The sequence below is a fragment of the Protopterus annectens genome, chromosome 9.part0, assembly GCF_019279795.1.
Source record: "Protopterus annectens isolate FY-2018-M chromosome 9.part0, PAN1.0, whole genome shotgun sequence".
Taxonomy (NCBI): Eukaryota; Metazoa; Chordata; order Ceratodontiformes; family Protopteridae; genus Protopterus; species Protopterus annectens.
Genome location: NC_056743.1, coordinates 25964700 through 25988735, shown reverse-complemented (window position 1 = coordinate 25988735; position 24036 = coordinate 25964700). Strand labels below are relative to the sequence as shown.

General features: G+C 39.5%; 1 protein-coding gene across 3 annotated transcripts in view; it reads left to right on the top strand.

Moving 5' to 3' along the window:
- The window catches only part of LRP4 (LDL receptor related protein 4), a 2374694-nt gene that overhangs the window by 2258414 nt on the left and 92244 nt on the right, over positions 1 to 24036 (top strand). For all 3 annotated transcript variants that reach the window (XM_044082533.1, XM_044082532.1, XM_044082534.1), the window contains exon 37: positions 6109 to 6250. In XM_044082533.1, coding sequence (XP_043938468.1) covers positions 6109 to 6250 — 142 coding nt within the window. The remainder of the gene's footprint in view (positions 1 to 6108; positions 6251 to 24036) is intronic.

Below are 24036 nucleotides of genomic sequence, written 5' to 3'. Positions count from 1 at the left end.
AACACCTTTCTCAAATATGCCTTTTTTCTGAGACCCCCAGTTAAGGACCCAATTCTGCCGTGGGACCTCACCTTACTGTTGCACGCATTGGTTTCTCCCCCTTTGAGCCTGCGGCATCTGTGGATCTACAATTTCTGACCTGGAAAACTGCCTTCTTGGTTGCCATTACATCCACTAGAAGGGTGTTAGAGCTTCAGGCTCTTTCTATAAAAGTCCCTTATATGACCATTCATAAAGAGTGTGTTGCTACTCACTAACCTGTCCTTCCTTCCCAAGGTAGCTTCGGATGCCAATATTAATCAGATTATTAATTTACCAGTATTTTCTCTGAACTACCAGAACAAAGGGGAATACAAATTACATTTACTGGACGTACATAGGCAGTTAAGGTTTTATCTGCACAGGACTAAACCTTTCCGCAGGTCTGATCAGCTTTTTGTGTCCTATGCCAAGCCCTTCTTAGGTAAACCAGTCTCAAAAGTGACTATTCTTTACTGGCTTTTACAACGCATGTACCGGGCTTACTCAGAGGTTTGTCTCTTCCAGGAAGAGTGAAGGCTTATTCTACCTGATCTATGGCTACATCAGCGGCCTTTTGGTCTTGGGTCTTTTTGGATGATATTTGTTCAGCTGCTACTTGGGCCTCATCTCACACTTTCATTTCTCATTATAAACTGGATTTGGTCTATAGGAGTAGAGCATCCTTTGGTTCTGTGGTGCTCTGGAATATCCTTCCATGAGGGCTTCCCAAGAGTTAGATAGCTGGGGACTCTGTCCCACAGGTTGAACAAATGAAATAAACTACTTCAGATAAAGAAGTTATGTACTCACCATAACATTCCATCTGAGTAGTTCTACTTCATTTGTCTTTAACCATTCCCCCCTCCTTCCCCCTAACCTTATCCTTTGGGATATGTCATGTCCTTTGTACCAGACAGTTATTGCTGGGATCTTTTGTAATGTTTGTGTTGGATAAGGTGCCATTTGGTCGGGTATCTGACACCTGTTAGGCAGTAAACTCTATCTGAAGGGAGACAATGGCATTATGGGTAAGGGGAGGAGCATGGAGCTCTGAGCCGTAGCTGGAAAATGCGGCCGTGTCGGATCCAATGTCTGTCTGAGGGCCCACAAGTTGAAGACAAATGAAGTAGAACCACTCAGATGAAATGTTATGGTGAGTACATAACTTATTTTTTATTTAGCTGTGTCGTTTTTCAAACAGTATCCTCCTTGAGGATTAGTTCTACAGAGGCACAATGCTGTATGCCGTGAGTCCTTGCCATAGAGGTGGGGGGGCACACACACATTCAAGCTTAGGCAATAAAGATGCTGTTTTGTCACTCTGGGCATATCAAAAGAAGACATTTCATTAGTCAGCTCCAGAGGGTTTTCTTATGGAGCAGGCTACTGCCATTTTCTCTGACTTATTATTTTGGAGGTGAGCTCAGAGAATGTCAGAAGTTTCTGTTTCAGTCCCAGAAGATTCCAGGTGTAAGTGTCTTTTCAGTGACATTCAAGACAGAGACCCAAAATGTGTATTAGAATACTTAAAATGCTTGCTTAGAGTTGACCATCTAATACTCTCACATGGAAATGTTAAGACAGTATGGAGACTCCCTGAGAAAATCCTTTTACTCATCCACAACTAATAAACTCCTTGCTCAGTTAAAACTGTGTTACAAGATCAGGAACCTCCTTTCACAGACTTTTCACCAGGGCATTGCTAAAACTATTTTAATACACAAACTTGAATATAGGCTTACTTTTCTCGTTATGCATTCATCCCACAATGCTCACAGAATACAGACTGCTGACAATAAAATCTGCAGATTCATTGTAATAGCAGAACCCCAGAGGCACCATTGCAATTTGCAAAATAAAAATCCAAATGGCGTTTAGTAACTCATATTGGTTCATAGGTGTGTACTAGGCTAATGGCCCTGGAGCCTTTACAAGCCTAGCCCATAGGATTACCCTGGCATCGTGCCACCTGCCCTTAGTTCCCAGTGCCTCTGTCAAGTGGGAACTAAGGTCAGGCCACTTTTCTAAGTACTCTAATTTACAGGGTACTAAAACATGGTCACTTTTCCCGTTGAGTGAAATAACTTTACAAGATAACCCTTCTGTTCTCAGAAGTACACAGGACAACCATGTCTGTGTAATACACCCTCCATTTAGAACTGCTGCAGGTGAGACGCTTGCTGTAGACTGAGACCTGCTACATGGAACCACCTACCTACAGATATCAAAAATGCAGAGACCATTAAAAGCGTTAAAGATACACTTAGAGCATCTATCTACTGAATCTACTTGAACTCCTACTATGGCAATGGTTAAGCTTTTAAACCCTGTAGAGCGCAAAGTGATTTTTCTATTCAGAAAGGTTATTTTATTCCCGACACATTTTGAGTTTGGTCAGCGAGGTTTTTCATTGTTGGCTAGATATATTGCTCATTTGCTGGCTTATGTCGTAGTGGTCAGGTATGCATTCTTCTTGACAAGGCTCCATGTGAAGGGCATTCTTTAGTCCCTTTGTTTTCTGTGCAGCCACCATTCTTAGTCCTCGGAAACCTTTGCCAGACTTGGGTCTCTGATCAGGAAGGTAGCTGCATTGTTGGCTTTTGCCAGCACATGTTTACACTGATGTTTCTTTCATGATCATGCTTCACTCCCATTTAAAACACCAAGGATGCATTGGTCACAGAATATGGAGCCCACTTCCCTGTCATGAGAATGCAGAGCAGCCAGTCAGCTTTATGATGTAGTATGTACATCAGGGTTGTAAAGCTTAGAGTAGAATATTCCTTCAAGCTTTTCTTTCCATCTTGTACAAGAGGGTTATTATGATTCTGATGGTTTAGTGGTGGTTATTTTTAAATCAGCAGACAAGAAAGTATATGCTTTTATTTCCTCTCTGTGAAAGACAGTGAAGTTGTGGAACTGGTTAGTGGTGAATAGCTTGGTCGTTCTGGTACAGCACCTCCATAGTAGACACAATTCCCTGGTGGATATCAAATATATTCTGAGTAGGAATCACGCCGATTTGGCAGATGTTTTCCAACCTTGGAAAACTCCATAGAGTTACCTATTGAACACAGCCTCCAGTGCAACTTTCCTGTCTTGAGCTGGAGCTTGAATTGTCTCAAAGATGAGTGCTTTCCTTTGTGGAGTGGGCATTCATCTGTAATTTTCCAAGTACCTTCTTATTCAGAGATTCTTATTGTTTTGGTATCAGCAAATTTGATTTCCTGTGTTCCATTTGCCCCATACCCTAACTCCTCTTCACTTCCAACCTGTTGGATGGTGCAGTACCCTAAACTCAAGCTTTTGAGGCTGTGTACATGATTGCTGAACTTGCCACATTGTAGTGCTTTATTATAACAGATCAGGTTTCTATAGTTTCTCTTGGCATGAGATTAGCAGATCACTGCAGTGACTTGCTTGTTTCTTTAAGTGGAAGCATTCTGTGACATAGGCAGCTTCTTTAGTGTCCAGTGGTAAATATTCCCAATTACCTCTTTTCCTTCTGTTTGACTTGGCTGTTTTCTACAGTTGCGTACCTTTGTCTGTTGTTTCAGCTTATCATGACCCAATAAGTAGCATATCGTTTGCCCAGCTGGATGAAGTATATATATCTTCGATAGAGAAATTGTCCACTTAAAAGCACGTCTGGAGTTTTGTCCCTGGTTGAAACATTAACTTAGTTTACAGTCTCTGGCGCTTTCACTTTCTTTATCTAAATTAATTAATGTATTGATTTGTCAAAACTATAACATTGTGATCTTGCTAGGGTGAGAAACTTGTTCAGTGATGATATCTGTGGTAAAATGCTTGCAAGGGGTTTGTAGTAGGTAGATTTAAGTTGGGATCTGAATTTAGTGTAGTTATAGAAGTCTTTTAGATGTTGGTGTAAAGTCAGCATGATGAAATCAGCCCTTATATTCTACAACAGCAGATAATAAGCAAATGAAGGCAGCGGTAACAGTCAAAAAAATAAAGCTAGATTCTGTTGTACAGGGTCTAATTTGCTTGAAGCCCCTTGTTGAATGAAGATCATTTCATCTCAACTTGAAAAGTTCGGACTTAACTTTCTTACTGAGCCAACACTGTACTTTGGAGATAGAAGATACCTGTTATGTAATTTTTCAGACATGCATGTAGCCTATTCACACCATGTGCATTTTAATCTGTGGAACGCATCCTGCCCTGAAGGAAAGAATTGCAGTGCTTGAAACATTTCTTAAAAGACATGTACATAGGTTCATTTGGTCATAGGTCAATACGAAGTTGTTGTTCCAGAGGACCATTAGTAGCTTAGCGCAGTATCCCAGATCATCGGTGGCAATTTAAATAAATAATTTGCATGTAGTTCCAGTCCCTTTCAAAAAGGGCTTCAGGGGACAGACTGAAAGTGTATTTAAGGTTGCCCATCCATTCAACCAAGGTATGCTTAAAGAGAGCCAGGAAACTACTTTGCTTTACATCCAAGGGAGGCCTATTCCATAAAAGAGAAATTCTCTGGGAGGTGTGTGTGTGTGTGTGTGTGTGTGTGTGTGTGTGTGTGTCTGTGTGTCTGTGTGTCTGTGTGTCTGTGTGTCTGTGTGTCTGTGTGTCTGTGTGTCTGTGTGTCTGTGTGTCTCTGTGTCTGTGTGTCTCTGTGTCTGTATGTCTGTGTGTATGTATGTCTATACATATATATATATATATATATATATATATATATATATCTGTCTCAGTAGGAGGTCTTTATGTTTCAGTGGAAGTTAAGGATTCTTGAGCAGATGTTTAAGGTGCTGGTAGTGTTGTGGATGTGTAGGAGGTTGCATAGGACTGGATCCTTTAAGACTCTTTAGGCTAAGAGAAAGAGCACTTTAAAATGGTCTGGTTAGCTCAATGAAGACATGTTCTTGATTATGTTAGTGAGGTAACTGGGTGGTCTCTTAAGCTAGGTCGTATGCATAGAAAGGTAAATAGCACAGGGGCCATCATACTCCGTTATAGATCTGGGGAGAGCAGGAGTAGGGAGAGGGATAAAGCTAGGGCATCTGCATAGACAGGTAAATAGTACAGAGGCCAATATACTCTGTTATAGGTCTGGGGAGAACAGGAGTAGGGAGAGGGATAATCACATCCTTAGAACTGGAAGAAATACATCTAGTGATTAGTCAGGCAAAGTAAAAGGATTTCCTAACAGCAACTGGTATGCGGTTATCAAAGAGGATAGCTCATTGTCAGTGAAAACACTCAGGTCCTCTTATAGTTGAGTCAGCTTTCAAAGGGGTGTCTCATATGTGGTAGCTGCATGGGTGCCCAGTTTTGCCAAGCGACACAGTACTGCACTTCTTGGCATTTAGTGTTAGTATGTGGTTCAGGCAGGAAGTATTGGTGCATGTTAGTCCCTCCTGAAGAGTCTGGAAGTATGATGGGGAGCTACATGTTTGCAGTCATTTGCAAACTTTATCAGCCATAAGTCCTTGATGTCAGCCTTGACATCAGTTAAGTAAATACTAAATGTAAGCATTAACTGAGCTTTTTAATTTGTTGTAGTTAACCTTCCAAGGTTCGCTAAGTTAGGAAGTGGATAATAAGAAACCCAGGCAGAGTCACTTAGCATCGTAGTACATCTTATGGAATGCTAATGAAGTAGCAATTCTGTGGACCGAAGGCTGTTTAATCTGGCATTGCTCGAGTCAGGGTTTAAAATTCAGTTGATTTAAATTAGGCTTCTAGTTCTTTTTGTCTTTCATAACCACTGAGTACAGACTAGTTCCTCCATAAATATAGGCGTGTGAGAGCTAATATAATTGAAGAGGACTAAATGAGAGCCACAAGTTATGTGGCAGATGTTTGAGTTAGGGTACAACGTATATTTTATGTATGCTTTCAGACTTCAGCTCAGAGAGGTGAATGTAATGCTATTTATCTGCTTACTGACAGTAAGAGAACCACCTTATGTGGAGAAGATGACAAAGGAAAACAAGTGGTGTAATCCACTTAGCTTGAGCTGTGTTGTCTTTGCACTGTTGGAAAAAGGAATTTGATGTTTGCAGATAATTGCACCGTTTATTTCAGCAGTAATAACTTACAGTTGTGCTGTGCTTGTAATAGGCATAAGAAGTCCAAATTTATGGATCCCAATGTGAGTAACCTAACCTACAGCAATCCCTCGTATCGCACGTCTACGCAAGAAGTAAAGATTGAGACCTTCCAGAAACCAACAATATATAACCAACTGCGCTACAAGAAGGAGGTGAGAGAGTATTTTTGTTTTCTTGCAGTTTCATTGGTGAGTAAGAGAGGGTGTTAACAGAAGGATGTGTCTGAGTAATTATGTACAGCACAACTTGTGGGAGGGCTGAGGGCTGAGAGAGTAATACATACTGTGGTGTCAATATTTACAGGCCAGCTTTGCACTTCAGTCTGTATGAGTCAGTGTTTCTAATGTAAATAACTGCACAATGCAGATTTATGTTTACAAAAATGTAAAACTGATGAATGTGAGCTTTGAGGAATGTCTTCCACTTAAATTCTTAGTATGTGATTCGATACTAGGTGTACTAAAGTCCTGTAAAAAGGCACACGTTCATGTATAGTTTGTGCCTGTAGGTGTCATTCATGCACCAGTGTGCTTTCTAATTGTACACATTTACATAACATATGGTCAGTTATGTTAACTTTGCACCGTGTGTATGTAGAAGTTTCAGTGCTGTTAACATCATGAAGAAAACATTGTTGAATGTAAAATAAGTCTTCCCTTTTTGGGTCTAGTTTAAATGCACTAACAGTGTGCATTAGTTACTGCAGATGTGAGGTTTTGTCATGCTCACATCTTTGAGAATGTGGAGAACAGTTAAGTTGCATTGTGCTGACTTTGTTAAAACATTTGTGTTTTTCATTTTCCAGAAATTTTTTTTGAACTGTAAGGTTCCAAAAGAACTTCTTACTACCCTAGGTCAAACCTGAGGCTGGATGTTTAAGTTACTACTTGACATCAACTTTTTTCCTTCTTTTGAGGCTGCTGTGTCATCTTGAGTCTTTTAGACATGCTTGAGTCACTCAAGTCCACTGGAGAGACTAGTGACAACAGTCTGAATTGTGTTGTGCTGGGCGTCTGAACATAGTGGGGGCTATAGTCTAGGTCAATTAGTTTCTAACTCAGCTATACCATTAAGTCAGTGTAAGCAAGGTCCTTCTGTTACCCTTGTTAGAGTACAGTGAAGCCAGGGTTCTGCAAAGCATGTGTCTGTCTGTCTAGTAACAGGCACAGTACTTCCTGCTAGTTATCCCACTGTATTCTGAGCATACCTGTGTACCATGGTGCTCCTTTTGTTGCATGCTGTTAGAGAAGTCCTCAGTGATGTGAGTCCATATCCTTAGTTTTCCTGCTGATGTGATAGCAATTTGCAATGTCAACCACATCACTGTCTTCATAGTTAATACTCTTGGGGATGGATACATGCCAAATGCTAAATGTATTATCTTAGATTGCAGCAAATTTTATTTTATTCATGCCATATCTACCCAGAGTTTGACAGATGTTGGAATATCAGTAGGCTTCATGCAGGAATGACTTTCTTAAGAGTTTACTGTGGTGACTGTATCATTTCATAGCTAGGACATCAGCATAATAGAGTGCATGCTCTACAGTTCCTACTTGGAAGGCAGAATTATGAGAGGTAGCTGCAAGCAAGATGACAGCGATATCAGGACTAGGAAAGAGAAAGGATTATAATGTTAGGAATCCTTGGAATGTCAGAACCGGAAGAGTTACTGTTAACCACGGACAAGAATGTGACGGATATTAACTTGGAAGAGCTTTACTTTGACAACCTCCAAGAATACCACAATTCTTTATTGTCAACATGAGGGATACACGAAGAAACAAATGTTCAGACCCACTTAAAAGGAACTGATCTTGTACCCAGTGTCCAGAATGTCCTCTTGATAGAGTCACTGGGAACTAATGTTGGGTGGCACGATGCCAGGGCACTTCTATGGGCTAGGCTTGTAAAGGCTCCAGGGCCATTAGCCTAGTACACACCTATGAACCTATGACTTAAGCATAAAGAACGAATTTCAGGTATTGAATTTTGTGTGTGTGTGTGTGTGTGTGTGTGTGTGTGTGTGTGTGTTTAATGGCAAGTGGCACACTGTGGGACAGATAAAAAAAAACAGGACTTGAGAGCAGAAACCAAAGTATTTCCAGTTGCATAGAAGGTCAAAGAGGAGAGATTACCGCGGTTTGGGCACATGTACAGAAAAACCATAAGGCAATCTGGTGAAGAAGATTGGGACAGACAAGAAGACGGCAAGAGGATATGAGGGTGTCCAGCAAAAAGATGCATGGTTTGTGTGAGAGAAGACCTGTAACTGTCAGGCACGTCTGTCAAAGAAGGTTGAACAGTGTCAGTGAATCAAGAGAGATGGCGATAGTTGACATGACACCCCAACCCCATGTAGAAAATGGGGGTTAAGTGATGCACATGGTTTACTGTATGCATTGATGTTCTTTGACGTATTCTCAGCCAGTGGGTCCTTATGCCATTAGAATGGTGAGTGCAAGGGTCCACTCACAAGTGCACAGACTTAGTGTTGCCCCCATGGTCCTGCCATAGGAGCTCCACAGTAATGCAAGAGGAATGCAGGAAATCTGTTAAGCTCTTTTCTGGTCTGAGGGCATACCATAAAGCCACCCAAAATTAGCATTTTGTTAACGAATAAGAGGCACAGTAATGGGTACACAATTTGCACCCAACTATGCTAATTTATTTATGGGATTATTTGAAAATTTTAGCACGGATGCAGTTGTTTTTAAATAAACTATATGTATATAATTTTTTTTATATAGTAAATGACCAGTAGATGAATTTAACCAGTTGTTTGATAAGCTACAATATAATCTATATAAAATAATTTTTACTTTGTGAATGCCACTTGATCAAAATACAGTGTTTAGATGGAGTGTTTATATTAAGGCTAGGCATATGTAGACTATATTTAAGAAACATACTTCAGTTAATAGTTTTTTCTATACTGAGATACTGAGAATGCACCACCTACACACCTGATAAACTCACTTCCTTATGAACAGTTTTAAGAGCTAGAGGTCTGTGCTGTGGGAATGAAGATTTTTATCGACCAGCATGGGATACTGTAGGACAGCTGATGTTTACTGTGAAAATGTATTGTCCTCCTTACAAAACGTTGAGCAGTGTGCAACAGTTGTTAATAACAGTATATTTAGAAGAAAAGATAGGGATGACGTATTGTCACAAAATTAATGTTTTCTTACACTTCATGCTCTTTTGTGGAAGGAGTCTCTCAAAAAAAAAAAAAAAACCTAGAGCATTATAAAAAAATTACAATGTTTTAAGAGGGTTAAATCTTAAATTGTCATTTAGGAAAATAATTTGTGTACCTTAGAGGATATTAGGAATGGTTTCCCAACGATCCATGGCATTCTGCTTTTCAGCAGAAGTACTGTAGTAATATAGAGAATTTAACATTTTTTATGAATTTGTGTATATATGTGTGGTCTGAAGATCTACTTATGAGTGCTAGGGAAATTTTGCTAGAAAAATAAACATGGTTTATTTTTTATTTATGAAATCCTTTATTCAAATGGAATGTATAATGAATTATTAATGAAGTTTATGCTGTGGTTGATGTGATTGAATTTAGTATTGTGATTGGTGTAGCTCAAATTATTCTATGCATTTGATTGGTCTTTTCTTTTTCCAATGGTATTTAAAGGATGCATGTGGTTAACTGTTAGAAATCTTAAAGGCAGAAAGCCAAGACATCAGTTTTATTGTTCTAGATTATTTAATAACAGTGAAGTTTTAAAGTTAAAGGCCACCTGTGATGTGAAATATTAGAAGTGTAGGAAATCCTAGCTTAGGAAATCTTCAGATGTGAAGTTGTTAAATCTCACCTTTCATTCTTACAAATGGATTCGGAGCTGATCCCTTGGCTCAGAGTCGGCCGCTTTCACAAGCTCCAGGTTTTCGAGCAGCTCGAGGCCAAGTCCCTATCCCATGATGCTCTCTGCCTCACCTCAGATCTAGTTTGCCACTGCAACAGATCGGAGGTAGAGAGTGGAGCTCGGGCCAGTATTTTCATATTTCTAAATTTATTCTTTATATTTCTATAGGAATTTTTCAGAAAGTGTGTATTTTGTCCTAGTTAACAATAGACTAGCATTTAGTCATTTTCTTTAATTATTTTCTGACGAAAATCATCGTTTATAGAGTGTTCCTAACTCTTTATAACTGTAACTTCTTAGTGTGAGAGTATTGTTCTTTATAACTGTTGTAGCTGTTTGAATCTGTCACTGTTTATTTAGAGCGTGGTGTTAGCCTAGCCAGTCTGTTTGTTTGTCTAGGCAGTTTTATTTATATACATATATACATATATATATATATATATATATATATATATATATATATATATATATATATATATATATATATATATAGTACTTTCCATTACATTATGGCTGTTCAAAAGGAGAAAGAGAGACAGAAGTCAAGGTTTAAGAAGTGCCCTAAGTGCAGACAAAAAATGTCCATTACTGATTTACATGTGAGATGTGTCTACTGTCTGGGTGCAGTCCGTCTTCAGGAGGATTGTTCCATTTGTCACTCGTTCAGCAGCAGGGTCTTGTTAGAACACAGGAGAAAGCTAATGGGTAGAGGTTTGTTGAAACCTGAATTTCAGGAATCTCTTGATAAGGCTGACCAGACTTCCAAATCTTCCAAGGGATCTAAGTCTTCAAAAGCTTCTTTGGAGCCGAAGTCTTTTGCTCTGAAATTGGCTGAGAAGGTGCAGTCGCTGGTTCCACAGTCCTCTGAGCCAGTCTCTGAAGTTTTGAAATCATCAGTCTTCCTTTCGACTCGTTCTTCGAGAAGCCTCTCTGATGTGGGTGTGGACCGTGTGGTGCAGAGGCTCCTCCAGAACCCAGCATTAGCCACATTTTTGTCAGCTCCGGCCCAACCGGTCTTGGAGCCGAAGATGTCCTTGTGAGCCAAGCAGGGCCTTCGGAGCCGTAGGGTTAGAACCGATGATCGTGGAACCCTTGGAGCCAAGGCCTGTTCCAGTGCCATCAGCTCCGTCGACTCAGACTATGTAGGAAATCTTCAGTTTATTCACATCTTTCATGGTTGAGGGAGGAACAGAGTTTGATGACTGCCTCTCTGTTTTTATTATTTGCTTTTGAAAAATGTTTCTTCATTTTCTCACATAGTTGATACAATAATCTTTCAAGATTAGAACAAACAAATGCTTCATTCAGGTTGTGATCTTCCAGCAAAGAAAATAAAAATCAAGGAACAGGGCAGGCCCCATGTTTCCCATTTGTTCCATATCATGTGGTAGTTGCAGGGACTTTAATGATGACCTGTACTGCCTACACTGCAGTGAGACTGCCACTAATGGCTGCAGTTGCAAGATTTCTTAGAAGAGTAAGCAGTAGCATCACAAGATCTAAAAGCTGTAAATTTAGAGGTCGGAGAACCTGCCAGTCCCACTGAGACCTGAGGTGTCACATCTGGTGAAGCACCATCTTGTTCACCTCTTATTCATTGGCCTATTTACTGTTGCATCCCTACCTGTTTTTGTCTACCTGCAATTTTGAAGGCAGGCAGTGGGATTTTTAACTTCTAGCCAAGACTATTCTAAAGAGGTTCAGATTCCCATGCCAGATGGTTTCAAGGCACCCACAATGGAACTATATCTTGCACAGATTTTAACTGCAGCATTAGAGGAGTTTGTCTGCCCAGAAAACCGTTCCATTTTACTGGGTCATCCTGCCGGTATCTTCCTATTGGGACATGCTACCTGTTTGAATGTTGCAAAGACTAGTGTCTGAGAACTAGTTATTTGCCCTACTGGTGTCTGCTTTGGCCTTTACCATTGCTGACTGAAAAAAGTTTGCTAATACATATGTGGCCACATAGCACAGGATCAATCCCAGAGTGGCTCATCCAGTGAAAATGAAAAGGGTTTTCCCACTCACCTCCATTTTCTCGGGCTCTGCCTGGTCAAAAAAGAGATTTGGTGCATTTTACATAGATTCACAAATATCCTAGGTTTGGTCTGCAGTACTAGCAAGGCAGAGACTGATACTTTCTCATTCATGGACATGTTAAATATATTGAGGAAGCATTTTAAGGGGAGAGCCAGAGGAGGTTTTGAAGTCGACAAGATACCTGGACATCTTGTATATCAAGAAGTCTAGGCTGATGGTTGTTCCTTAGTTTTTTTCCTAAAGTCTGAGGATGCTTTCTGGAATGCACAGTTGAACTCTCAGCCTTCTGCCACTAGAAGGTAGATGGATTTTATAGAGTGCAGGATGCATGCAATTATCTTTAAGAAAATCCAGTGGCTTGTCTGGTGGTGGTATCCCTGGATGCTGCATGATGATCCAGACTGCCTCTGGGTCTTAGCACTCTTCCTCATCATAAGAAAAGCAGGGTAGTGGACCAGTTCAGAAAAAAGGCCTGTGTTTGGGGGTTATTTACCAGACAAGCATTATAGAATATCAGAAAAAAATATCCTTGATCAAATTGAGTTCATAGTTGAAATTCTTAATGAGACCCTAAAAGACAGTATATGCAGACTAACACATGTAAATTTTAAGGTGGGTAAGCATGCCTTTAAATCTAGTTAAAATTATAGCTGATTCCATGTAGAGGGACAAAGCCCTGGCTGTGACACTGATGACCTCAGTTCAGTTAGCATCCTGGGTGCTGGAGAAGCATGCTGGGGAGAGAGAGGAGGAAAGAGTTGAGACCTGTTTACTGCTTTGAGAGAGGAGGTTGAGCAGAACTTTGTGGAGATGGATTCCTGCTAATGTCTCCCCACTGGAGTTAAATAACCTAATAGGAGAGTGCTCAAGGGTCTGATTCAGTAGCAGAGTTATTTGACAGCCTCACATTGCATGCCCACCAGTGGAGCTTATGCAACACACAGAGGGAATGGCTAGGGAGCATATCCAAAACTCTTGAGGGCTGCCTGGATGATGACTGTGTTGTGAATGGCTGTTAACCATATAAGACATACAGTGGCAGAGTCTTGACAATTGGTCAGATGGTGGGCAGGTACAGGTGGCCAAAATTTTTTATTTATTTTATTTTACATTTGTTTACTGGAAAAGTCAGACTGGACACATGTCCTTTTTCAGAGGAGGCCTGGGGAGAAAAGCTCCAGTGGCATCAGTAAAATACAAAATAAGGAACAAAAAATGTATACAAATATGGCACAAAAATGTATAATACAAGTCAAGAAATGGTTAGTAGGAATATTCTAAACTGTTACATAGATGTACCCTGTACAAATCATCAGGGCTAAGCACCAATAATGTATATAATTTTATAGAAACAGCAGGTCATTAGTGGCATGTTATACACATTTGGAATAAGACTCGCAGAAGGAGGCTCTGTGTTGTAGTAGTAGCAAATGTCACCTCGTTTGTTATATGCTACAAGGAAGTGTTAAAGTGAGATTCATATTTACAAAAGGTTAAAGATAATTGAACAAGCAAGAGTTAGTGTTATACTTTCTTCCTATTGAGTATGTCAATGGTAGATTGTGTAGAGTGGTAGGCCTGAGGTAGAAAAGGAATTAGAGAGATGCTTGTGGAGAATGAATAGTTAGTTATCAGCTGGGAGTAGTGCAAGGGCAGTTCCATTTGCTAAGATTGTTTTTTAAGGCTGGTTTAAATATTGTTAGAGATGATAGGGAGGTAAGATTAGTTGGTAAGACATTCCAAAGTTTACCTGTGTAGTTTTAAAACAGGGAATCCTCTGCTTGATTTTTGGATATATATGTTTTTATGTGGTTTCTGTTGGGGGATCGGAGTGGTCTAGCAGTAGCATAGGGTTTAAGAAGAGTTTGTGGGCCAGGTATTTTTTCAGGCTCTTGAGAGGATTTTGTGGGCCATTGAGAATTGTGTGAAGTGAAGGAGTTGGGGAAGCCCTAACCAGTCGAGCTGCTTGAGTGCTGGGCAATGATGAGATCCAGCTGGTGAATTTTAGTGAAGGAGTTGGGGAAGTCCTAACCAGTCGAGCTGCTTGAGTGCTGGGCAATGATGAGATCCAGCTAGTGAATTTTGGCAAATCGTGCTATTTTATTGTAGCAGGTTTCACGTTTTTGTAATTCAGATTTCTTAAGGTTAGTGATGATGGGAACCACATATACTGTGGTGGAGAGTAGGTGGGTTTGTGAAGTAGTGTTTGTTCCTATGTAGGGTACCAAGTTTTTTGTGTACTTTTTTAACTGTCTGAGAAATATGAATATCAAATTTAAGTTCATGGTCAATTTCTATTCCCAATCGTTTAGTGTGCTGTGAGGGGGTTATGCAGTTATTGTTATGGGAGATCATGTAGAAAGTGTTAGGGGAGGGAGCAGTTTTGTTAGGAGAGAATACTAATAGTTTTTTTTTAGTGTTTAAGATTAAATTAACATTCATTAGCCAGGACTCAACAACTTGAAAGGCTTTCTGAGTTAGTGTCTGAAGTTCTACTAGGGAGGGTGCACAACAAATCACAGCTGAGTCGTCTGCATATTGGATGAGTGATGCATGAGTGGCTGCAAGATGGAGGTTATTAGTAAATCTACACAATAAGAGTGGGCCTAATATAGAGCCTTGGGGCACTCCAAGTTCAACTGGTAATAAGGCTGATAGGGCCTGTTGCCATGTGACACTTGTGAGATAATATTTGAACCATGCAAGGGTAGATTTGCAGAAATGTATATCTGAGAGGGTGTTAAGAAGGGGAATATGGGAGACCATATCAAATGCTTTTGAAGGGTCCAAGAAAATAGAAGAGGCATAGTGATTATTGCTCCTGTGAAGATTGATGATGCTACAAAATTACAATAGTGCGGTTGTGCTATGGAATAGCCTAAAACCGTGTTTGGTATTGGTTAGAAATTTATTATTAAGTTTTAATAATATTAACTATTAATATTTAAGTATTAATGCAGAAAATCCTTCATCTCATATCAACCTTCACGGTTTCACCCAAACCATCACCTCAACTACTAGGCTCGATAAACATACTAATAGAGAAAGCATTTTAGACTGGATACTTATAAACAGAGTAAAAAATGATTACAAAGTAGGAACCTTGCCAGACGATGTCAGTGATCACTCTTTAACTTTTATAACAAGAGAAAAAGCTGATTGTCTAAACCCCCACATTACTAGAAAAATACGCACCATCAAACATTTTAATCTTGACTTATTTCAAACTGAACTCAGGGCATGTAACTGGAACCCCTTAAAAACACTTCCTCTTGAAAATGCAGTACTACATTTTAACAAAATATTTTTATCCATTCTTGACATACATGCTCCAGAACGTACTATTAGAATGAAATCTAATACAGCCCCTTGGCTCTCCCATGAAACCAAAAAGCTCATTCTCACTAGGAACAAAGTCTGGGCCAGATGGAGATCCCACAGAATTAACACTGATCTTCTAAACTTCCGACAGCTTAGAAATCTAACTAAAAAAGCAGTGATAGCTGACAAAAAGAAATACTATATCGAACTACAACAAACTCATCTTAATAATTCTAAACTATTCTGGTCCTCAATCAATAAACTTCTCTCCCCAGGAACTTCCAAAACACCTTCCCCACTAAACGCAGACCCTGATACCCCACAACAGACTGCAGATGCTTTTAACTCTTTCTTCACAGAAACTATTCAAGCTCTAGCTAAACAACTTAATGCCAACAACTTCTGTCCACCAAGTAACCTAACAAACTCCTCCTTTAAATTTTCACTACAACCTATCTCTACATCATACATTCACAGACTTCTTCTCAAACTAAAACCGTGTACCCCTTCTGCTGATAAGCTCCCTTCTCTTTTTCTTCAAAAGGCTGCCAAGGAAATTGCATATCCCATATCTATTCTCATAAATAGGACAATCAAAGAAGGAATCATCCCTGACATTTGGAAGGTCTCTCATATTATCCCACTGCACAAAGGTGGAAACTCAACTGACTACTCTAACTATAGACCCATTGCTCTCCTCTCACCTTTGGCTAAGATTATGGAAAAATGTATCCACCTTCAACTTGTACAATATCTCTCTCATCACAACATAATAGCAAACTGTCAACATGGCTTTAGACCACATCACAGTACCACCACTGCTCTACTTTCTTTTGTAGATACTATTAATCAGAACCGAAACAACAACTTACTTTCTTCTGCCCTCTTCATTGACCTCTCCAAAGCATTCGATATGGTCAACCACCCCTTATTACTTAATACTCTTGAATCCCTCTCATTTGATAGCCCAGCCATTAAATGGTTTAAATCTTACCTTACAAACAGAAAACAAGCTGTTCTTTGGGATAACCACACCTCTTCTCTTTTGCCTGTTTCCATTGGCGTTCCGCAAGGCTCTATCCTTGGCCCACTTCTCTTCTCCCTCTTCATTAATGATCTTCAAACAATAATCCCTCAAGCAACCTGCATCCAATACGCTGACGACTCTACGCTCATCTGCTCAGCATCCTCTACTCCAGAACTTACCTCTCTCTCACCCAAAAAGTGTTCAGTACCGTAGAAACATGGTTCTCTAGTCGTTTCCTCTTACTAAATGCTAAAAAAAACCAAGCTTCTTCTTTTTACCCCCACATCCAGGACCTCCCCCTTACATTTCTCCATCTCTTCCAACAGTGCCACTTATCATCTCACCTGACACATCAACTAAATTGTTAGGTATTACAATTGATAATAATCTCTCATTTGACCTACACATTAACAACTCTATAAAACTAGTTAACAGAAAGATAGGATCCTTATATTGAATTAGACCATTTCTTACACCTTCTACTAGAACAAAGATTGCTCACTCCCATCTTATTTCCACTCTTCTATATGCTTCACCTATCTTCACCAACCTCAAAAAAAACCAGCCTTAACAAACTGGCAACCTGCTATAATAACATTGCCCGCTTTGCTACCGGTAACCCCTATAAAACACATCACTGTCTTAACTTAAAACTTCTAGGCTGGCCAGAGTTTCAGAACTATCTTACAATCCATCAACTCTGTATTGCCCATAAAATATTGTACCAACCTAATAATACCCCAATACTCTCACAACTCCTAATCCCCTATAAAAATCTCAGCTCTCTCCGCTCTTCCAGTAAACTCCTGACAAGTTCAATAAAATCAAATAATAATGCTGGTGACTCTCTATTTACCAATGCTGTAGGGACAAAATGGAATTTGTTACCTACTAACATAACAAAGATTACATCATTGCCTCTTTTCAAACAAAATATTAAACTGCATTTCCAAAATCACTGGCTTTGTTCTTGTAGTAAACCTGATTAGCTTTTCACTATTACTAACTAAATAAAACTATCTCTCTTACTCCTTGTTACTCGTCTCACTATTTGTCTTTCTCTTCTCCCCCCACTACTTCTCTACCTGTTATCTGCATTACTTGCTCTTTTTTCTCCACATTTAATCCCTATCTTTTCCCCTACTTTCTTTTCACTCTACTTTCCTCACCTACATTCCTTTGTTTACTATATCTAATAAGTTTTTTTCAACTTGTAAAATGTGATTTAGACTGTATTGTGTGTCATAGTAATTAACTCCTGTAGTAGTACTTTACATTGAAGGGTTTACTAGTTTTTGTTTTTTTCTCTTTGTTGCAAACCCTATCACTAACTCCATTACTATTGTTATTATTATTATTATATTTTTTGTATTATAGTTTTTCTGTATGTATCTTACTCTGTGGAGCTTTTCTCCCCGGGCCGCTACTGAAAATGGAAATTTCTCCAGCTAGACTAGCCCGGACAACAAATGTAAAATAAAATAAAAATAAATAAATAAATAAATTATTAAGTAGGTAGTCTGTAACCTGCTTATGAATTACTCTTTCTAGAATTTTAGTGAATGGTGACGATACTGCAGTTGTTTGATAGTTGAGATCAGCTGATGGGCCACCTTTTATGTATGTTTTCCGAATGGAAGGGACCTGGTATTCAGCTATTGATCTGTTGATTAGTATTGATATAGGGTATGCTTTGCCATCTGCTGTTAGCTTAAGTATTCTGCGGGTAGACTGTCGGCAGCTAATTTAGTCGGCTTTAGTTTTTTCAGAATTTTTTTGATGGTATCAGTTGCTACTAGTTGCAGTAAGAAGGTGGGAAGGAGGGTTTGTTGATGGTGTTTAACTTTTTAGCTAGTTCTAGGATGGTTAGTGTAAAATATTTGTTAAATTGAGTTGCTATATTGCCTGAGTTATTGGTGGTGGGGCTCCTATTTTACCCGGGTGAAGGATATTATTTATTGTGGACCAGAATTTTTGTGGTGCTTGGCTTGTATTTCAGTGTAGTAGTTAAGTTTATCTGTTTTAATTTGTTTCTTTGCTTTATTCCTAAGTTCCTGATAAGTTTGAAATGTGAATCGGGACCTATTTGTTTTCCAGGAAGACCAAGCCTTATCTCTAAGCCTGAGGAGCTTTAGTGTTTCTTTTTTTTAACCATGGGGCATAGTTAGATTTAACACGTATATATCTACTTGGTACCTGTGCATCTAGAATGGAAAAGAAAGTAGTGTTGAAGTACTTTACTGCATCTTTTAGGGGTATGAGCTTTAAAGGTGTCCAGTTACAGTGTTTTAAGTATCTCTATATGTTTGCAGGGGTTCAATTGCTTTTTCTTTCTTATTTGTAGCAGACTGGGTTGTTTAGATTCCATTGTTTTCTTTCTGACCAGATAAGTGGGAAAATAGTCACTGAGGCTGTCTGGTAGACAATCTGAAAGGGGTTTGGACTGTCCTGTTAAAATTCAGTCTAGGGTGGAATGTCTGTCTGAAGTTTTATTAACCCTAGTGGGTCCCTGGATGAGTTGAGAGAAACCATGTAGGTTAATGCGGTTTTTGGGGTGTGGGGAATTGCAATCTGACCTGCCTATATTAAGATAACTCATTATAAGTGTTTCCTGAGGTAGGTTATTGCAACACCAGTGTAGTAATTTTTCCAACACTGGAATATTATCTCCTGGTGGCATGTAAAGATCTGTTTTATATATAAATTATCTCCTGGTGGCATGTAAAGATCTGTTTTATATATAAATAAATAAATAAATAAATATATATATATATATATATATATATATATATATATATATATATATATATATATATATTATTGGGGTTAATTTTTAGCTTGGCATACGATATTTCTGCATTTTTAAGTTCTAAGGTTTTGTCAGGTAATGTTTCTATGGAGATGTGTTTTTTATTTATTCTGTCAGAGCATTTAATCCAAAACAAAAAGGTTCCAGATATCAGGTACTTCAGCTTGGTCAGAGTGTATAATGTTATAGCCTGGGTGTAGTATCTCATTACTATTGGTGTTGGGATTTAACCAGGTCTCTGTAAGTAAAACAATGTCTGGAGAGTGGAGAGCTTAGTTAGCATGGAACTCATGAATTTTGTTCTTTATACTTCTGATGTTCATATTCAGTATTACAATATTTGCTTTGTCTCTACTGGGAATGATTGATGTCTGATTAGTGTTTATTTGCAGACCTGGGTGAGTCATTGAGGCTGGGTGATTATTAGCTGGGCCAGGGTTTGGATGTATGTCCCCACAAAAGGGTAGTCTAGATGCAGTTTGTACAATGTGTTAGTTATTTGGTGAAACTTTTGTCATATTTTAAGGAGATAGTGGGTACGTTTGAGTAGCAAGGATGTGGCAATTTAGCTTGGGTAGAGGTTGTATCATTAAAGATGTAGCTACTTATATAGATGTTAACTGGCTTGAAGGTAATGGAATTGATATTAGAGGTGGAGTGGAATGGAGGTGGTTTGGGAAGGCTTGAGTGATAGGAGGTGAAGATAGTTGTGATTAATAAAAGGCTTAGTGAGGCCAAAAGAAAGATTGTCTAGTAAATTGATTTTTTGTGTAGCTAGTTAGGGCATGGGTCTGATTGACTTGGAAGGATGTTTGAGAGTGGCTATTTAAGGTATGAGATGAGATAAATTATTTAAAGTGAATGGAGTAGTACAGAGAAAGAAATTGTACAGAGAGGAGGGAAAGTATTAGGGGTGTAAGAATTGTCCGACTGATTATGGGAGGATATGTGAGGTAGTTGAGGTAGAGGTATGTGAGGGGTTATAAGGAAGTATAGAAGAAGTTGTAAAGGGAGGGGAGATTTGATTGGAGGAGGCTGTGGCCTATGGGAGAAGTTGTAAAGGGAGGGAATATTTGATTGGAGGAGGCTTGGGCCTGTGGGAGAAGTTGTAAAGGGAGGGGAGATTTGATTGGAGGAGGGTTGGGCCTATGGGAGAAGTTGTAAAGGGAGGGGAAATTTGATTGGAGGAGGGAGGCTTGGGCCTATGAGTATAAACTTGGGGAGATCAGGAGTGGGTGGGAAAGTGGGTAGGGGAGCAGAGTGCAGCCTGAGTGAAGCAAGGGCGGAATGGAGCGGGTTGGAACCTGGTTCTCAAGAAACAATCTAAGAGATTGTTCTCAGGTAAGGAAAATAAGGTAAGAGTTTAAAGTAAAGTTACTGAGTTAAAAATAAGCAAAGGGAATTTGTAGAAGTAGCTAAGGGAGAGGGAAAATACAAGTGGCTTGGGGTAATACCTTTGGTGATGTTAGTGGTAAGAGGGAGAGCCTAAATCTGACCAGAATGTCAGTAGTGCCAAACAGCTGTCTTCCTAAGTGTAGCAAGGGATAAGTTACTTTTACCAATTGCTAGCTTATTTTAAAAGCACAGTATTATGATATTATCAAATAAGCAGAGCAACAGTTCTTATTATAAGTTAAGTGATACACAAAGTTATGGGGTTTTAACATACAAGTCTTTTCCTGTGTTTTTATCTGCTGCCTCTATTCAGGTTCCGATCAGTTTTTTAAGTTGTAGATAGTGCTGTTAAGAACCCTACAGGTACAGGGTCTGTTTACTAAGAGGAAAAGGAAAATGAAGAAACAGGGTAAATATGGGAGAAGTAAAGAAGGATGCAGTCTAGCCAAACAAAGACAGTGGTATTACCGAACACTATGATTCTAACTAGTTTAAAAGGTCATTCTGATGAACGGACATAGCCGCTAATATAAGCATGGCATTTAACAAATCTAGCAATTCTCTGTGCAGTTCAACAAAATACAGGTTGGCCAGTGCTGGCTACGTTTCCATACATCACTGCTCAATTCCTAGTAGAGTACAGATGCTGCACAATTAGTACTATTATCATTAGGCATTGAACAACTGCATTAAACCATTGCCTCTGTTGTACATTAAAAGCAGTGCATGAAGTAATGCTATGTATCAATATGAGTTCATCACAACTGAGCATTAAAAGCAGTGCATTTAGTAATGCTAGAAATCAATGTTTGTCGCAATTGAACAGTGTCGTAAATTTGCTGAGAGCACCAAACACGTGGTTCATACACTAGGACCCTAGAACTACACGTATTCACTACCATCTGCAACTATACTCACATGAGTGTTGTAACGTGTAACAAAGATGTAACTTAGTTTGCTTGACTCATAACAGTGAAATACATCAATTGTAATCAGTTGCAGTGAAGCTAAACACGTGGTATTTACACTTAGACCATAGACGCGTATAAGCACTACAAGCAGATATAGAACTCTATGGCAGTATCCTTCACAGTATAATTACATGTAAGTAATTGTGATGGATAAAAAGATAGGCAGAAAAAACAAGACAAGATAATTAAAAACAATGCAATTGCTAGCTCATTTTAAAAGCACAGTATTATGATGTTATCAAATTAGCAGAGCAACAATTCTTATTAAAAGCTAAGTGGTGCACTAAGTTATGGGGTTTTCTTTTCCTGTGTTTTTGTTATCTGCTGCCTTTATTCAGGTTCCGATCAGTTTTTTAAGTTATAGATAGCGCTGTTAAGAACTCTGCAGGTATGGGGACTGCACAGTTTAATGTCTTGTACTGTTTGGCGAACAAAACAGAATTCCTACTATGAAACGAAAATGAATATGCCAAACAAAACACTAATGTTGAGAAAATCCTTTAATGATAACAGCAAAGCTTTAGGGACTGAACCCTTCTTCAATACTACAAACATTTCAGGAATCAAAGCAATTAAATTTAAAAAGGAGCCATCACATGATTGCAGCCAGCCAACCATGCGATGAAAACACTTGATAGACAAAATTAATATAAATAGTTAATTAAAACAACGCATAATGCATAGATAAAATCATAGTGCATAAATAAAATCCAAACTTTAAAATCTGGTATGTTGTAACCTCACTAAAATTGGTTTTATAGATGTTCGTGTTTCACTGTTGCAGTCATTACACTTGGGTTATCCTGCTGGCAGGCTACCCGCATTCGGCCTGAATTCCAAAGTCCTGGTCCGGTGTCAGTTGCTGTCGCCTCTTCCCTGACGTCAGTGCGCCAGGGGTATAAAAGATGCAGCCAATGCCATTTTCTTCGGTCTTTCTTGCCGCGCGATGCCGGAAGCAAAAGCAGTTCGCAAGTGCCGGTCGGCCGACTCCTGAGATTTTCGTAATTGAATTTCAGATCCGAAGTCTTCAATAAAGCTAAGTACCCCATTGGGGAAACTTTTTTCTTGCTCCAGACCGATGTCAGAAAAAGTTAATAATTGTATTTCTTGTGGGAAGCAAATACCTCATAAGGATTTTCATTCTTACTGTATTCCTGATCATGACATTGCTAGTTGTCGGTTTTGTGCTAGATTTAACCAACGCACTATAAAGCTTCGGTACGATTTTGCTTTTCATTACTTTGGCCGAAGGTTTAACTATATAACGCCGTCGGAACAACCGACGACCGGAATTCATAAAAAGCACAAGGATAAAGAAAAGGACAAGCATCCGAGGTACAAAACTGACGATGAAGCCTCTTCTACGCCAGTCGCTGGTTCGCCGGTGCTCAGTGAGGCGCTTTCGCAGCCCCTGACTCCCGCTACCTCAGAGCCACAGGCCACCTCCGACTCCCACGTGGAGACAACTAGGCCTCTGGATACTCAAGGTATTGGCCCTTCGAAAATTAATCCCTCAGATGGGTCCGGAGCCGCTGAGCAGGCATCAGCTTCTGAGGGTGTTTTCAGACCTACACAACTTTATATAAAGCCTACTTCAGCATCCAAGACAAAGTCTAAAGCAGTTTTAAAGACAAGGAAACAAGTACAGCATTCTCCAGGACAGACTTCCATGCCTAAGAAACAGATGCTCAAAATGGCCAAAGACCTAATTACTTTGATCAGGGGTTCCCATCCCCCTCCTGATAAGAGGCCTAGGCAAGATAATGAATATGATTCCTCTGATCAGGTTTCCATTTCCTCTGATTCCTCTTCAGAACAGGGATATTCTATTCCTCCCTATGAGGACTCTGATGCTGAAGAATCTATTCCTTCAGCTTCTCCTCCTGAGGATTACTCATTTGGGGAAACCCAGCATACCATGAGGGAGCATTTCCACTGGGAGAGCCAGGATTATTCGGATTCTAAGAAAAGGCTTAGAGACTTTCTGTTACTGCCTCAGCACAGACCTCTTGCAATTCCTCCTCCTGTTCTAGACATAGTAGATGATGTATTTTCAGAGTCCGGCCTGTCTCCAGACTCTTTACCTCCTGCTCCTGTTAAACTGGACAGATACTACAGGGTTCCAGATTCCCATAAATTACTTTATAAAAACCCTGCTGCTGACCCAGAAGTTATCTCACAGGGTCCCAAAGGGGTCAAGGCTGCTTCTGCTAAAAACCCTGTCCCCTCAGATAGAGATTCTAGGGCTCTGGACAGATGGGGGGAAAAAGTCTACACTTCTGCTACCTTGGCTGTAAGGGCTTTAAATTGTCAGTTTGATATGCTCAAATATCAGCAATACTTAATGCCTTTGTTAAAACAAAAAAATGTTGACAAATTCTGAATGTTCTGAGAACAAAGAATTGCAGGATTTATTGCATGCAGCTGAACAAGTGGGAAAACATACTTTGCAATGTGGTTATGATTCACTGGAGGCCTCGTACAA